We start from the raw sequence: 18162 nt of genomic DNA on the forward strand, positions 1-18162 counted from the left end.
AGACCGAACAGCTTTAAAATTGTGGTTTAAACTGTATTAAAATGATAAATATGTCTTCATAAATTGAATTTAATATTCTGCTGTCATTAGTACTTAAATGTTAGATAAGTAAATTTGTTCTTTAAATGTAGTAATTGTAAAAGGGATTTTAGGTCTTATGATTGACAATGTAAAATGTTACCATTTTTTCAACATTGTCATATATTTTGAAATGCTAATATTCAACTGTCTGTAAGACTGAAGTCCTAAAATATTCTGTGCTGATCTTATACCTTAAATCCAAATTGGTGGCACAGAAACTTGAAAGCGGTAATGATTGTTCTGTGATATAGCAGTACATCTGTAAGGAACAGTATTTTTTAAATGTTTCAATTTACAACCTTTTGAGTCTAAGGCTAGCTTCTTTCCTAATCAGATTTTACTTGTTGTCTTCCTTGTTTCCAGAGTTTTAACAAGTTCCTAACATTTACAAATTACTCATGAATCAAAGTATTTATGTAATACAACCTCAGATGTGATCCTTCATTTATTACAGTAATTAGAATATAAATTGCTGTCTAGCTAAAAAGGAAAAATATTGCCCTGAAAAAGACACCTATACTACATACATTGGAAATAAAATATATCTATCTGTGTGGTTTTATGAGGTGTACAAAACATATTATTACCAAGCAACAAAATATCATTCCATTTAATCTTGTGATGAAAATATAAGGCCAAGCACTGACAGAAAATATGATGTGTATATGAAAATAGATATTTAAAAGATAAACAGACATAGTGGTTTGATTGCATAAGTAACTGTATGACCAATATTCAACTCGATCCCTGAGCCTTGCCATGTATTATCTTTCCAGCATTCAAACCTCATCACTAATTTTAATAGCTCCACTCACATGTGTATGCAAATGTAAAGTTAACTAAATAAGCCTAAAAAAACCCTTTTTTTTTTTTTTTGAAAGAGATAATGGAGATATATACATTGTTGTATACTCATATATACATGTTGTATACTTGTTGTCATTGTGCTAATAGTCTCCAATCTTCTACCCATCGTCCAATATGTTGTTGATTTCTAATTGCTCATTTTTCCAGGATTTTTAGAAAAGGAAAAAAAAAATCTTTATTTTAGGAAGTATTTTCAAGTATATCAAGACAAATGTAGCTTCTGAGGTCCATAATGACATCACTGAAAACTGCTTCATCTAGAGCTCATTGGAACTTATCACATTGTACTTCATCCATCCCTTTTCTCCAGGCATATAAGGAATCTTCACTTTTCCTTTGGTACACATTTATCAGACATAATGTATAAGTGATGGAAACTCACAGGGAAAATTCTATTCCTTCTAATGCCAGTGAAAACATCCTAATAAAGCCAGTGGTGTCAAATATCAAGTGTAGAGAATCTAGCTCCTTTTCCTGTTTAGAAACAGTAGGTGTATGGAAGCTGTATGCTTGAGAGCTGTGTTCAGTCTTGATGTTATACAAGAACTAAACCAAGCAACTGGGGTAGGAATATCCATTTTTCTTCATTTTAATATGTTCTAGATTCCTGGGAAAATGTAGTAGTAATTCTGCCACCATAGTCGCATTGTGTTGTATGATAAACTTATTAATAGCTCTGTATATTTATTTTACATTTAACATTTTTGTACTGGCAATTTCTAGTGAATATTTTCATATCATTTTCATTATAATACATGTTAAGTGAGCTGTAATATAAGCAAAGTAAGTTTTATTGAGTGTATGTTTCCAACAGAACTACATTTGAAAATATATACAATGTACTGAAAACTACTTCTGTGAATAATATTGCAAGCACTGCAGTTTCTGTAAGGTGGGGTTTTTTAAAAAAAAAAAAAAAAAGTATGAAAGGCAAGAAAAAATCTGGGTTTAAACTAGTTTATTTTAATTTGTGAAACAATGGCATATTTTTTTTCATCTCGTTCACATTTTACTATCATTTTGCTCCACTGATTTCTTTCATGCATGCAGTACTTGCTCATATTTCTGCTTCCTCCCTGAAGAATGTGTGCATAGTGTAAATGTAATGTCCCTCATCATCTTTCCAAAAGCAGTGTCAAGAAATGTATGTAACTTTGTGCATCTTTCATCTGTTGCTCAGTTCATTTTAGTTTATGCAAATTCTGTCTTCATTTTTGTAATAAAGAAAACTGACTTAAAGCATTTCTATCTGTATTTTCCTTATTACTGATAAGTGCTGTTTTTCTTGTATTGTCTACATTATATATTTTCTAACTGAAGGGATTTTTTAATGTATCAATATTTTTGTTTCAACAGTAAACCTCAATGTTTTATCCAATAGTGAATATAAAATAAAAACAAACAAACAAAAGAAAACACACAAACCTCCCCCCCAAAAAAGCAACCAAACAAACAAAAAAATCATTAAAATTAGAATTTCTCAATTTTTAGTTTGGTTCATATTAGGTGACCACCCATGGCTGCCATGCTACTCCACTAATGGAGCAAGTATGTAAAATGTTTGTATAAATACACAGCCTGAGCACTTGATCCATACTGATTTAATCTGCCTTCTTGAAACAGTGGCATCACAAAAGGTAGATTTTTTAATACTGGGAAAAACTATATTGGTACACAACACTTTTATACCAAGTACAACTCTGCTGACACTTGCAGTTGTACCAGTGTAACTGTTTAAGGTAAAATCATGGTCCGTATACTGGCTGCACTATAATATCCAATTTCTCCTTTTGCAGCTAATGTGATAAAATAATTATACATTTAAAATATTATTCCAAATAATACTTCTCAAAACTGTTGTGTCTGCTTTTATGCATGTCTTAAAGAGTTAAAAGAAAGTGCTTTCAAACCTATAATATTTTATCAAACCAGACACAATCCCAACAGTCTGACTTCTTTTTCAGGTCTCCTGACTACAGTACTCTGGTTACAGCTGTCACCCAGTATAAAGATACAAAAATATCTCAAGGTCTCTGTCATGTGTGCAGTGTGATTTTGAATTCTCCTAAATAAAACAATTAAAATAATTTATCCTTTTATGTAATAGCATTACTAAAACCACATGTAAGTGTATGTTTTCAATACCTATGTCAAACTTAATTAATGTACACAGGTTCTTAGAAATTCCTCCAGGAGACACGTTCAGTAAATCTGTCAGTTTGAATGGAGGAAACTGAGACACAGAAACTTACTCATTTCCCCAAGGCTTTCTAAAGGCTGGGTGCAGAGCTGTTGCCACAAACTCCACAAAGCTGCCATCATTGCACAACCTCTCCCCTCTCAATGTACAGGTGGGCTTCTTTTCTCTAGGGCTTCCCATAGAAGTAGGCAATGGTAAAAAATACTCTTTACTATGGTGACTGCGTAGATAGATGAAAGGAGGAGCTGTAGCTACCTGATAACCCTTTAGGCAAATTAGAAATACTTCTGAATGCTGCTAAAGGATATTTTGATGATCCCAGGAATAAGTTCTTAAAACTTTGCTTAAAAAATAATAAACCACAACTCCAAATAATATTTTCACAACCCAGCACACTTTTTCTAGTTAACATGGCCTTCTTTCCTTTCCCCTCTTAACCCTCAGTGTACATAGGCAAGACGTTGACAGAAACACTTGAGCTGCTTTTTTTATTATATTTATTTAGCTATTTCATTTGTGTCTTAAGACACCTTCATATGAAAACTGCTGTAAAGGGCCATAAGAATAAATAAGAAATCAAGTCCTACCTACTCAGTACCCAGAAAAAGTCATAATAAAAGAAATTTTGATGTAAAATTTAGAGGAAAAAAGTAATTTCAGAAAACTTGTTGGCAAGAGGACCACTGCCATAATTAAAAAAGCCCCCTCACTCAGATAAGTATCAGAAAAGCATAATATTTCTGATAGATACCATTTTAGACATGGTTATTTCAGTAGCTCCTATCTCTATAATTGATAAACCTGGTGACACTGCAGACTCCCTTGACTGTGAACGCCCATCCCTCCTGTGTGTCGCTGTCTCTGGTGTACAGCCACTTCCCTATGGCTCCTCTTACTGCCAGTGAAACCATTGAAACTCCACTGCAGATTGCATTGAGGTGGTAGATAATGACGATGTGTCGTTAATGGGTACAAGAAAGTTAGAGGAAATCCTCTCTTTAGTTAGTTACATCAGGATCACTAATACTGTCCCCCTATTTTTCAAAGCTGTCTGTCAAGCATATGTCAGAACACATTACTCACTTGTGCAGTACAGAACACGTATCCTCATGCGCTTGTACACTCCCCTTCAGCAGTATCTGTCCTAGCAGAAAGTTAGAGGGCAAATCACTGAGGAAGAAAATGTATTAAAATTAATGTCGATTATAGCCTTGTTAACATCTTTTTGTATTAAGGAACAGGATAAAAAAGAATATTATTTACTGGCATGGTCTCTTTTGCATCATACATTCCCCCAGTAAATGCTGTACAGAATCATAATTTTTTAAAAGTTGAAGCTGCAACTGTATTGATTTGTTTATTTCATTTGAAGGTAGACATGTAGCTACTGGGCACTTACCTGACTCAAAAGCCAAGTTTTATTGGTTTAAGTTGCTAAAAGCAGCTCATGCAGCTCTCACTGTGGCAGCCAAATTATTGGAACTTGTTTGGGTAGGATGGGAGTGATGCCTGCTTTTTTACTCCTTTCTGCTTGCCATGATTTTTATGTCAGTAAGGAACAGGATGCTTAGTAATCGGAAGCTCTTGTACAAAGCTAAGAAATGGTTCATCTAATTAATATAGTCTTCCAGCATCATACCATACTCGCTAAAAAAGCTACGTACATGCTACTCAAGATAGAGTTTATTCTGGGTACCTGTAACTTTGTAAGATTTGGTCGGTGTCACACAGTCCTTGCATTCTGATCACCCACAATAAAGAAGCTGGAGCACACAACAGCTCCATTTAAACACCTATTGGTCATTTCTTGTGGCAAAATAAAGGAGAAGATGCTTTGACAAGCAGTTAGCAAAGTTATACAAATACCACAATTTAGATATATCCATTTTCAATTAAAAAAAATACAAATCATTAAAAGGCAGTGAAATATAGATATCAGACATAATTATTTTTAGAAGAGGAATGACTCTTTTTTAGTTGACAAATTATTTCCACTTATTATGTACAAATTTAAATGTACTCATATCCCCAAAGGAAAAAAAAAAAAAAAAAAAAAAAGAAAGGATGCATTTCAAAGCATCTGGAAACAAATGAGTAATTGCAATGATTAAAATTAAGAACCTTCCTTTTAAAATTAAGAACCTTCCTTTCAGCATTTGCAATACACTGCCTGCAAAACTGACCGTATCATATTTGTATACATTTTTATATCTGAGATGGACCTATATTATAGATGCATGTTACCTGTCTGGAATTCTATAACATTTCTGGTAATCCTTTTCATTTTGCCATTGTTGTTTTTTCTCATGATGTGTTTGAATGTGTGTCCTTTTTTTTTCCCCTCTCCCAATCTTTATCTTGGCAGTGCTTGTTCTAGCAATGGTCTTGGCCTTCCACCATTATAGTATTAATTGGCATAAATCCTTGTACAACTGTTTAATTTTTTGGTTCTACATTATGATTGTTTGGCTGCTCATCAGTAGGTACTAAATTTTAAGATCTATGTTTTCTATCTTTTTAGAGGTTTTGAATAAGTATATACATCTTGTAAGTCTTTGATTCTAGGAAAAGTTCCAGATCAGATGTAAAATCAAAGACAACATTCATAGGCAGTGCAGAAATACCCATCATCGTTAGACAGCCTTTCTAAGAGTCCATACAGCAGGGCAAGTTCAAGAAGATAATAAACAACATTATGCTTTCTTTTTTTCTGCCACTACCCAGTGTAGTATTTTCAAATTCATCCTCTAGCTCATCAGTTTCAACTACTTTATCTCAAGAGCAGATCATACTTTAGCTTCAGACTGACCTGAAGAAAGGACAAACTTATGCATAATATCCCTGCACACTCATTCACATCCATTCAAATGTACCTGCCAGGTGCTACCCTATGAGCATAGGAAAGTGTTTAATATCATTGCTTTTTCTCCTTAAAAATGTGAATGACTGTAAAAGTTTAAAGGCTATGTGACATTATCTGTCTTTCATCTTTCCTTTAATTCATGACTGCTAAAGAGGAGGGGAAGGGAAGAAAGACACAAAAAGGTGCTAACTTGCTTTTTTTTTTTCAACAAAACTTAGAAACACTGAATGGTTGAGGTTGGAAGGGACTGATGAAAGTCATCTTGTCCAAACAGCCTGTTCAAGCAGAGTGCTTTCTATAAAGCTTGCAATTATTACTTTATTGTACAAACAATGGAATATATACAAAGTGTTTCTGTAAGAGTACAGAGAAATTCTGTCACATCAAAGCACATGCATTCATGTAACTTCAGTCTGAATATATGAATGTTTCATACTAAGTTTCTGTCTCTTTGTGCAGAAGCAATAACTTCAGTTTTCCATGTGCAAAGTTCACCTGTACACTTTGTGTACATATGTAGATGGTGGCTCTCTCTTTAGACCTGCTTCCCTTTAGAGTATCTGATACAGACTCCTTAAAGCAATTCACTCTGAATTTAGATTTGAGGCCCCAGAAAATCTATCTTTCCAGTTAGTTCTCTTCACCAGGAAATTCTGTTTTACTTGCCAAAGCTCTTCATTGCTCTTTCCCATTCAAATAATGATTTGAAAGTTCAATTATTTTATTAGAAGTTACAAATACAACTTATTGAATTAGAGAGAACTCGAAAATTGCCAGTACTTTTCATGACATTTATAGAATTTATATTGCTTCAATTTTTTTATTGTATTTCTGGAAGTTTTGTAAACTTATTTCCGTAAGTATGCATTGATAAGCACTTATCTGAAGAAGTAGATGAATTAAGTGACTTTGTTTAAAGTTGACAGTTCCCTTCATTATCATAGCAAGGTGTATTATATTATTTATGCCACATTCTATATTAAAAAAGCATATTATTTTAACTCTAGCATATTTGTGACAAATTATAATTAAAACTTATTCAGAACTATGGCACTTACACTTTCTTTTTTTTCAAACAATGTTTTAAAAGGCTACACTATGATTAGATTACAAAAAAACTTTTCACAAAATTGGTAAGAACTCGTTCCCTCACATTAACATTGATTTTTTATGATTTAGAATAAGTGTGTTTTCAACTAGAAAAAAAAGATATATAATGTATAATTTCTTTATTGTTGTAGAGCACAAAGTGGAACTAGTATTTTGAAACTAGTATACTGGAACACTGTAAAAAAATATAAATCATTGCTGCTTATAACGTATTTTTTTACACTGTTTAAGAATTGTCACAGTAAAGCTAATCCAAATTTAATTTAGGGCAAAACATTTTGATAATAAAGGTAATTTCCAAAGTTGGTTGAAAGATTATATGTAGTATGACATTAACATTTCTTCCAGTCACAGAATTAGTACTTCTGTTGATGTCATAATAAGACAATATTTCACATTGTTTTAATGCCATAAATATATTATGATATGATTTTTCAAAGCAGTCAGGACAGGCCTAAGTCTGCTATAATAGTAATTTGCATTAGTTTTACAACAGACTTTTGCAGGAGCAGATACACCAGTACAAAGTCCCAGCAATTTAAGAAAGAACAGAATTAAGCCAAAGATGAACTTTTAAAAAATTAATTTTATAAATTTTCATTAATATTAAAAATAAACCGTAACACAGATACTTTTAAGACCCAAGAGAGGCAAGAAAATGGAGGACAGCCATGTTCCTCACCCTGCAAGATGTGGCCATTATGCTGTGGGAGGTAAAGGAGAGAAATGGAAAAGTATTGGCAATCATAAGAAATCAGAAATAAAAATACTGTGAAACAGAAGCCTGTATGTACAAATGGGTTGCAAGTAGGAAAAATTGGTCTTGGGCTAAGTAGGGAAGTAGTGAGGATGGGGAATTCTGAAAGAAGAGGAGATTATCAATCATAAAGAGATAGAAAAATATGTAACAGTCAAATAGTTAGGTCTCAGATGTCTCACCAATACCAAGAAGATTAAAAATAAAAACCAAATTCTTCCCCGCAACCATGGCAAATGAGTATGAATATCATTGTACAAAGGAGCAACACTGTTACTACAAACATTACCTTCACTTGTCAGTAAAAATACTGTGTAGGCTTTTCTGTCACTGAATCATTCAGGGTGGGAAGCTTGCCACATTACAATGTTCCAGTGACACTGAAAATGCTCTTTATGTCTCTGAAACATGTTTCTCCCTATGATAAGGACTTCTTAACACTGCATTAAAAAAAAAAAAAAATTAAATCCTAAAAATAAAACAGCAACAAAACAACCCTGAATGTCTTCAAAAGTATGGATTAAAAGACCCTGATTTTTCTCCCCCACATTCTATTCAGTGGTTAAGAAGGTATAGAGAGGAAAACTTTGCTGAATAAGGTCTCTAGAACTGGACTCTATAGAATTTACTGGTATGGTATCTGTTGAAACATATAAGCTTTCCAATAACCTTGCATTAGAAATCTCTTTACATCTTCCTGACAATTCAGACGGGTAAACACGAATGACTGAAGTTTACAAAGGAAGTCATCAAATAAATGGGTGTATGTATGGATAAAGTAAGTTTTGGAAGATGTATGAGTAATTATAATATTTAACTGGAAATGTTGATGTTAAAAAAAAAAAGAAAAAGAAAAAGAAAATTAAGTCATGTGGAATGTCGACTTCCAACATTGCTGTCAGGGCAGTGCGTAAATGATACATCATTTCATTGCTGTGCCATTATTTTTGTTATTCATAAAGGGGGTTTTAAGTCTTTCTGAAAAAAGGAATATAACTTTGAAGTAATATCTGTCTGTTTATCTGCCTGTCCATCCATGTAATTATATACATTGAATTCGGGCTTATTGCAAAATAACATTCTGAAGAACAGTTCTGTAATAAAACAACCCATACAATAGACAATGAAATCAATTGCATAAGCAAAATGTTCCCCTTCTTTTGAAAAAAGTTTTTACTTTTCCATTTAAGAGTTCTGTCACATAGATTAACAAACCATATATTTCTGTTAGTATGTATTGATTTAGAAGTCCTTAAGAAAATAATTATCAAGTTATGTTTGAAAGAGTAAATAGATATTTTCTTTAAAGTTAGTTAAGCAGAAATATGAAAGCTTTATTTATATTCTTAATCTGAAAACAGTTCACAGTGTATCAGGGAAGTGGAAGGGAAGAAAGAGGAAGTTGATAGTAGGAGCCCCATTAAAACATTTATATCATATTACGTTATATTATTTTTTGTTGTCTGTTACAACAGTATTCAAGTAATCTGTCAAAAAAATCTTGCTCTTATTTTGGCAACATGCAGAGATACAGCTGCAAATGGAAATCTACCACTGTACTGCTGACTCATGCATCACTCCAAGGCATGGTAATACTAGGTAATCAATGCTGACGTGCAACACCAACGTGCAAAACACCCAGTTCCACTCCCCTGTGGAGTTTGCATAGGACATGACACCAGACAAGGCACTGTCACTAGCCAATTTCTGAGCTAGAGTGACACGTTCTTGAATTATCTGGGTGCATGAACCATTACTGACATGGCGCTTTTTTTGCCCCAGTTTATTGATCAAGCTTCTCTCCTTTATAAGGGTCATCTGAGTTCACAAATACAGTAGTTTTTGCTCTTCTGAGAATCACACTATTCAAAAATATGTAGCATTCCTGTCTGTTATGGAAATGTCAACTGAGTAAAACCATTAAAATTTTTTTTCTGAGATTTGTAATGAAGTAAACTTAGCTAAGCCTGAGCTCTCATAATAAAAATACAGAAAGCAGTATCAGGTGTGGAATATGTTTATTTTGAAGTGTATGAATGTATTTTCAAGGTACAAGACTATACAAAATGAGGTCCTAACCCTATAATTATTTAATAATATGCACAGTTTTCCTCATACTAATTTATTTAAGACTAAGTGTATGCAACTGTTTGCAAATTAAATAGCTTGAATTAACTTCTTTGAAGACTTTTTCATTCTACTTTAATTCAAAAAATGACCTTTACAGAATAGATAGTATTTTGGCACTCTCTTAAACCTTTCAGTAATTCTGCTTAGCACCACTGCTAATTAATTGTATTTGAAATGTGGAAAATGACAACTTATCTCAACTATTATTATGTTCAACATTTAAATGTTTTTCTTAGGTTGCATACTTATACTTTCAGTCTCTGAATGTTAAGATAATGACGTTGTTTGTTGTTAAATAATGTCACTTACGCTCTGTGACCACTGTGAAATTTTGGCAATGGGAAAATATTATATAGAAAAGATGGATTACATGATTTTTTTTTATTCAGGTTGTATACATGCTTAATCTTCAGAACTGTTCCATTTATTTCTGAGTGGTTAATTTCTAAACATCCTTAAACCTCCTGATCTACAGATTAAAAACTTTAGAAAATGCTATTCTTTTGGATTAACTTTATTAATAAATTTCAATTTTCTTTCCTTCAAGACACTCTTTTTAATGGTCTTGGCCTTGGTGCTGTTATTGGCCTGGGAGTGGCAGCCCTGTTGTTAATCCTGGTTGTGACTGATGTTAGCTGCTTCTTTGTACGACAATGTGGATTGCTAATGTGCATCACCAGGAGGATCTGTGGGAAAAAGAGTGGTTCAAGTGGAAAAAGTAAAGAACTGGAAGAAGGAAAGGCTGCTTACTTGTGAGTATTAATTGCACATATTGGAAACTTCATTAAAAGAAAAAGTTGGCTGCCCAACTTATATTAACTTTGTGGCCATTTTATGGTGTGGCAAAGGGAATTATAAAATGTTTCTGTTACTTGGAAAAATGATCCTCTGAAATGTATAGAATTGTTTGTGGTCAAATGTTGCCTTAAAAGAAAAATGGACACAAAAAATACATTTGCAACACCTCATTTAAGGTGGCCTTTTTGTGCAGCTTGACACAGAGGAAATCAATCATAATTTGGTAATAGTTATAGACACATTTTTGGTCCATGAAGAACAGGTAACAGATCATTATAAATCAATTTCTACAACTCCATCTTTGAACTGCTAATACCCAAAAACTCAGCATATGGTTGTGGCATTGCCAGTAAATCTGGGAGTGAAGTATTCTAGAAAATCCATGACAGTTTTTCTTCTCAGATACAGCACTTCATGGAAGGTCTTGTTTCTTGACCATACACTTTAGCAATAAAAAGTATTGTTGATTTTAAAAAATAGAACTGCTTAGTTGGATGTGGGTGAAATGCTGGTGAGCACGGTTGTTCTTCATACAACAGTCAATGACTGCTAAACATAAATGGGGAAAAAATAATCCTGATTCTCACAAATACCCTTGTGTAGTGGCTACTTCATCAAACAAATGTGAATGAACTGATCGTTTATGTGCAAATATGTTCCCTCAAATGCTAAGAGTGGATAGTGAGATCTCTGGCAAAACAGTTCAAGTACAGATTACATAAAATAATAGTGTGTTAAAGATCCAACATTTACAGGGTTTTCAAAAGGTAAACTGGAGAGGGGATTATTTATGGTCCCTCCTTTTAGGCAGTTACTTTTTTTTTATTTATTAAAGAAATGCATAATTTCCTCATTATCATAGAATGGTTTGGGTGGGAAGGAACCTTCAATGTCATCTAGCTCCAACCCCCCTGCCATGGGCAGGGACACCTTCCACTAGATCAGGTTTCTCCAAGCCCTGTCCAACCTGGCCTTGAACACTGCCAGGGAGGGGGCAGCCACAGCTTCTCTGGGAAACCTGTGCCAGTGTATCACAGTAAAGAATTTCTTCCTTACATTTAATCTAAATCTACCCTCTTTCAGTTTAAAACCACTACCCCCATCCTATCACTGCACTCCCTGATAAGGCAACCCCACCTTTCCTGTAGCCCCCTTTAAGTACTAGAAGGCCACTATAAAGCCTCCCCTGGAGCCTTCTCTTCTCCAGTCTGAACAACCCCAACTCTCTCAGCCTGTCCTCATAAGGGAGGTGCTCCAGCCCCCTGATCATCTTCATGGTCTCCTCTGAACCCACTTGAGCAGGTCCGTATCCTTCTTATGCTGGACACAGCACTGTAGGTGGGGTCTCACCAGAGCAGAGTAGAGGAGGAGGATCACCTCCCTTGACCTGCTGGCTACACTTGTCTTGATGCAGCCCAGGATACAATTGGATTTCTGGGCTGCAAGTACACATTGCTGGCTCATAGTCAGTTTTCCATCCATTACAACTCCCAGGTCCTTCTCCACAGGGCTGCTGTCAATCCACTCATCACCCAGCCTGTATTTGTGCATGGGATTGACCCAACCCGTGTGCAGGACCTTGCACTTGGCCTTGTTTCAAGAACTTCATGAGGTTTGCATGGGCCCACCTCTCAAGCTTGTCAAGGTCCCTCTGGATGGCATCCCTTCCCTCCAGCATGTCAATCACACCACATAGCTTGGTGTCCTCGGCAAACTTGCTGAGGGTGCACTCAATGCCACTGTTCATGTCACCAACAAAGATGTGAAACACCACTGGTCCCAATACCAACACCGAAGGAACGCCTCTCATCACTGCTTTCCACTTGGACATTGAGCCGTTGCCCGCAACTCCTTGAGTGTCACCATCCAGACAATTCCTTATCCACCATATGGTCCGTCCATCAAACTCATGTCTTTCCAGTTTAGAGACAAGGATGTCGTGTGGGACAGGGTCAAATGCTTTGCACAAGTCCAAGTAGATGATGTCAGTTGCTCTACCTTTATCCAGTAACAGTAACCCCATTGTAGAAGGCCACCAAATTTTTTCAGGCGTGATTTGCCCTTAGTGAAGCCATGTTGGCTGTCACCAATCACCTCCTTATTTTCCTTGTGCCCTAACATAGTTTCCAGGAGGATCCGCTCAATGATCTTGCTGGACACAGAGGTGAGACTGTCTGGCATGTGGTTCTCCAAGTCTTTTTTGTTTCCCTTTTTAAAAATGGGAGTTATGTTTCCCCTTTTCCAGTCAACAGGAACTTCGCCAGACAACTGTGACTTCTCAAATGTGATGAACAGTGGCTTAGCCACTTCATCTGCCAGTTCCCTCAAGTTCTACAGGTGCAGCTCATCAGGCCCTATGGACTTGTGTAACTTCAGGTTCCTTAGATGGTCATCTGATAGACTTCTTATGCATACAATATAATATTTGAGAGAATGCTGTCTTTTTGTGGTTTAACACTTACTGGTCCAGTTCCTGTGTGCTGTAGCTTTCCTGGTAGTCAGGCCTTGCAATTCATTCTCCTGCAGCTTCCCAGATTGCATCCTTCCCCAGATGCCTGCAGAGCAGAGCAGATTTTGCAGCCTTCATTATTCATAGCTGTATTGAGCTTCTTCACTGTCAGTAGTGGAGATCTAAGTGTCTTTTTTGGTTTTAGTTCTGGCTATTGGGATTCAGAGATGGTGTCTTTCCTATGTAACTTGATTATATTTCTTGTCTGAGTTTTCAAGCCTTTTGGAAACACCTCTGCAGAACAAAACCAGTCAGAGGAAGATCCAGAGTATTTACATCAAATAATGTTTCTGAACAGAAGTTATATCGTAAAATACCTCTTTCCTAATTCTTCACAGCTGACGTCTACATAAGGAATAACAGCATTTTTTCTATTGTGCGGAGCCAGCATGTCCGGGTCAATAGAATCAAGATGCGAAGCTTCTTGTTCTGACTCAGCTGTCCTTTCCTATTGAGCACAACAGTTCAGTTTATGCTTTAATTTTCCACTCAAGAAATGAGCAAGTACGAATTGGTGTGCAGACCTTCCTGAATAGGAAGACCTTAGGGAGCAGTAGTTGCAAATGTCAGTTGACAACAGTTTATACATTCCTATCAACATTTCAAACCCAAATCCAGTCTGTACTGTCCCAGGAAAGCATAAAGCTGGACACTTAATACTAATTTGTCCATGACACTTCTTTTGCAAGAACAACTATCTTAATTATATTTCTTTTCTTGTTGGGATGATCTTCAGTCAGCCAGGTCTCAAAATATTTGGGACTGTTCTTATTTTAGACTGTTCTCTGAATAAATAAATTGTGAGGCTAAAATTTCAAGACAGGCTTGAAGAGTCAAAATTTGAATTTATTTCATGCCAACTGTCATTCCCTAAAAGACACTGACATTTCCCTGTTTTAAATATGTCAGTTCACATTCTGGATTTTTGAGTGAGTTTATGGTAAGGTTCTTTTTTAGATTTTGATTGTAAGAGATATATATAGCCATTAATTATGTTCCATATTTGATGAATATAGATAATAAATGTAACATACACATAGCCACCTGGAACAGAACTTACATAATTTGTTTCCTACAAATCACTTTCCCTTCTGTGGAATTTTTAATTGTTATGCAGTGTGTACTTTCCGTACAGATCAATTCCTCAATCTTATATGATTGTTGTTCTTTAATAACGTCTTGTTTAGGCTTCTGGTTATGCAATAATGTATCTTTGTCCCTAAGACTGTAGATGTACAGACAGCAAGTAGAACTTACAATTCCCTCCACCAGTCCTACTATGATCCATAATCTTTTCACAGATAGGAGATTGCCATGACATTTATGTGCATCATCTAGAGACAAGAACATTGTATCCATTTGTTTATCTTAAAGTAGAATCTTACTTGCAGAGGTGAATAAGAATATGCAGGTTTGGGGTTTTTTTTTTAAATAACCAGAATATTTTAGACTTCTATCAATTAATTCTTCCCTAGTATTTTCTTGACTACACACTTATCTGTGCTATACTCTTCATAACCTACAAAGATTTTCCTTGAGGATCCTAATTTACCTAATTTACCTAATCCTCTTTACCAGAGGATGGTAAAGTTTTCCAGGTTCTTCCTAAAGATATGGATTATTGTAGTTGTAACAGCCTGTTAAACAATTAGCTTCTCAGGAACAATATGAAAATGTAGGCTATGTATTAGGCAAGAATTTAACTAGGTCTTTGTTGTGGCACATAGCAGTCTGACTCTCTAGAACATCACAGGTCCAGAAAATAGTCTGTTAAATGTATAAGTGATTGCTATCTGTAACTCAGTTACTCTGTGTTTCCAGACTGTGGCTAATAAAGTTCCAGGATACATTTCCTAATGTGATGACAGGAATAAGGATGAAATATTTACATGAAATATTTACATTTCATTATTTTGAAAATATCAAATGTATCTTCAGTATTCCTTGATCTGCCTTTTGAGAGTAAAATTGTATGCACGTTAATTAGTACTAATATTGTTAATACTTCTGTAGCACTGAGCAGCCATTTCCGTATCTTCACTATATTATTGAGAAGCAGCCCTGCAGAGAAGGGCTTGGGGGTGCTGGTGGATGAAAAGCTGGACGTGAGCTGGCAATGTGTGGTTGCAGCCCAGAAGGCCAACCATATCCTGGGCTACGTCAAAAGGAATGTGGCCAGCAGGTCGAGGGAGGTGATTCTCCTTCTCTACTCTGCTCTCATGAGACCCTACCTGGAGTCCTGCATCTGGCTCTGGAGTCCTCAGCACAGGAAAGACATGGACCTGTTGAAACAGGTCCAAAGGAAGGCCACAAAAATTATCAAAGAGTTGGAACACCTCTCCTATGAAGAAAGGTGAGACAGTTAGGGTTGTTCAGCGTGGAGAAGAGAGGGCTCCGGGGAGACCTTGCTGTGTCCCTTCAGTACTTAAAAGCGGCTTGTAAGAAAGATGGAGAAGGACTTTTTAGCAAGACCTGTTGCAATAGGACAAGGGGTAATGGTTTAAAATGAAAGGGGGTAGATTTAAATTAGATGTCAGGAAGAAGTTCTTTACTGTGAGGGTGGTGAATCACTGGAACAGGTCGTCCAGAGAGGAGGTAGATGTCCCATCCCTGGAAACATTCAAGATCAGGTTGTACAGGGCTCTGAGCAACCTGATCTAGCTGAAGATGTCCCTACTTGTTGCAGGGGGGGTTGGACTAAATAACCTTTAAAGGTCCCTTCCAACCCAAACTGTTCTATAATTCTATGATTGTCAACAAAAGCATAATACTCTCTGCTCCAACTTCCTTAGAATTTATTGTCCAATTAGCACAAAGGTTATTCATTTACTTAGATGTGAGAGATTAGCATTTGTTCCTAAAATGGACAAAATATGACATAGAAACAAAGGGTTTCTTCTACCAGTGAAAGCAGAAGGGGCTAGATTCTTATCCCACAAGGGCTCTTTACCCCGTTCTGGCAGCTGGAATTGTCACAATCTCAGGAAATTAATGTACACTTCTGCAGTGTGTATACTAACATAAAGGCTCTTTACACTGCTAGAAAAATTCAAGCAGAACTAGGAATCAAGTCCTATATTTATTATACTAGATTAGGAAAGTTTACATCTCATGAAGAGGCCATTTTCTTAGTATTTAGTCATAAACAAAATGCTCTTTTGAGATGCTAATCCATGATGTTTGCAGAGTTAGGTAAGTAACCATGGATACAGGATGCTTTGAAGACTTCAAGGAATTGGGAACACGCTGTTAAATGTGTCTCAGTGGTGTTAGTCACTGGTAATTAGTTCTGCCTTTGCCGACTTTTGAGAGAAAGGATCTTGGTAATTAGTTATGTGCAATGTATGTGGTTAATATGATGTAATGAGACTAAGACTCTTAATATTTTTAGGAAAGATGGATCAAAAGAGCCGATAGTGGAAATGAGAACAGAGGATGAAAGAATTACCAATCATGAAGACGGGAGCCCAGTAAATGAGCCAAATGAGACAACTCCCCTCACAGAACCAGAGTAAGTAGCCTGACATTCCTTGGAGTTTCACACAACCTCCTCCTGGCTGCAACGACGACGGACTGGGCTTCCTGCACTCTGGGAGGGAGATCAGCATCACCAGAATGATGTGTTGAAGCAATGCAGTATGCAAGTGTGGGAGTGTTTGGGGTTTTTTTACACTAATCAGTCTAAACCATGCTACCCCACATACAATAGCTGAGGTTATCACTAGTCATTTTTCTCTTCTTCCTGTGACCCAGAGTACAAGCACATCTGGGCATTATCCAGCCCTTGGATGGCAACAGCACGATAGCAGCAGTCTTGCAGCATATCTTTACACCACCACCTGTTTGGAGATTAATGCGTATCTAGGGAAATTTTCTTGCCCTCCCTGCTGCCCTGACTCCCGAGGTCTCCTCCTGTGGTCTTGGTGAAAACTGATGTAGTGTCAGGGCAGGGGTAGCCTCAGTCAGCCCTGCCCTGCCCTCCCCAGCTCACTAGTCCCCCTGCTGAGAGACCAGGAGCCCCACAACAGCTCCAGCCTCATCAGCAGTCCATGCCCAGCCCTGGCCCCCTTGGGACATGAACCTGCACCCTGCTGCTGCCCTCAGCTCTTACCACAGCATTCAGGGACTGGAGGGTGAGGGGAAGGCTTTGCCTGCACTCTCTGGTTCTCATGCTACACCAGAGCTTGCCCCTAATGCTCCCCTGTCACTCCTGGCTAACTCCAAAGCCCTGTGGGGAACCACAGCTGACAGAAGGTGGTCACAGCCCTGCCACATTCTCTCTCAGCCCTGGCACCTGCAGTCACCTCACACCTCCCCGGCCCACCTGACCCCGCAGTGGTGGCTGAGCAGGAGTACAAGGATTTTTTTAGTCTAGTGCAGCTGATCTTTAATACCTACCCAGCAATTTTTTAACCACTATTCTGTGGGAATAAGCTCCTGACACTCAGGAATGGCCTTAGATTGAGTCACACACATCCCCATAAACACACTGTGTGCAGGGCACAATTATCCTGTCCTCCAGAAACCCAGGTCCTCACGGGGTGGTCCCCTCCTGCTTTCATTCACATAACTGAGAGCTTAGCTCAATATTTAAGTCCACATGGTGTAATTGGATTAATAACACTGAAGGGCAGCTGCTTTGCTTGGTTCCCTCATGTCCCCTTCCCATTCCTGTAAGCTGCTCTCAGCACAGAAACTGTGGTGATTCTTGCCCAGGTTTGCAAGCTCCAACTGCCTCCTGAGTCATGGGGACCAGCCTTGGGCTCAGGGAACTTGGGTGCGGGCGGTCAGGTCCTCTCCTCTGTTTTGTTGCTGCAGCCCCTGGAACAGGTTAATCTAGATAGAGT

General features: G+C 37.0%; 1 protein-coding gene across 1 annotated transcript in view; it reads left to right on the forward strand.

Moving 5' to 3' along the window:
* Positions 1-18162, forward strand: part of NCAM2 (neural cell adhesion molecule 2) — a 319116-nt gene that overhangs the window by 290141 nt on the left and 10813 nt on the right. Inside the window, exons 16-17 of the mRNA XM_074902177.1 lie at positions 10556-10760; positions 16707-16826. Coding sequence (XP_074758278.1) covers positions 10556-10760; positions 16707-16826 — 325 coding nt within the window. The remainder of the gene's footprint in view (positions 1-10555; positions 10761-16706; positions 16827-18162) is intronic.

This window comes from Athene noctua, chromosome 1, assembly GCF_965140245.1.
Source record: "Athene noctua chromosome 1, bAthNoc1.hap1.1, whole genome shotgun sequence".
Lineage (NCBI taxonomy): Eukaryota > Metazoa > Chordata > Aves > Strigiformes > Strigidae > Athene > Athene noctua.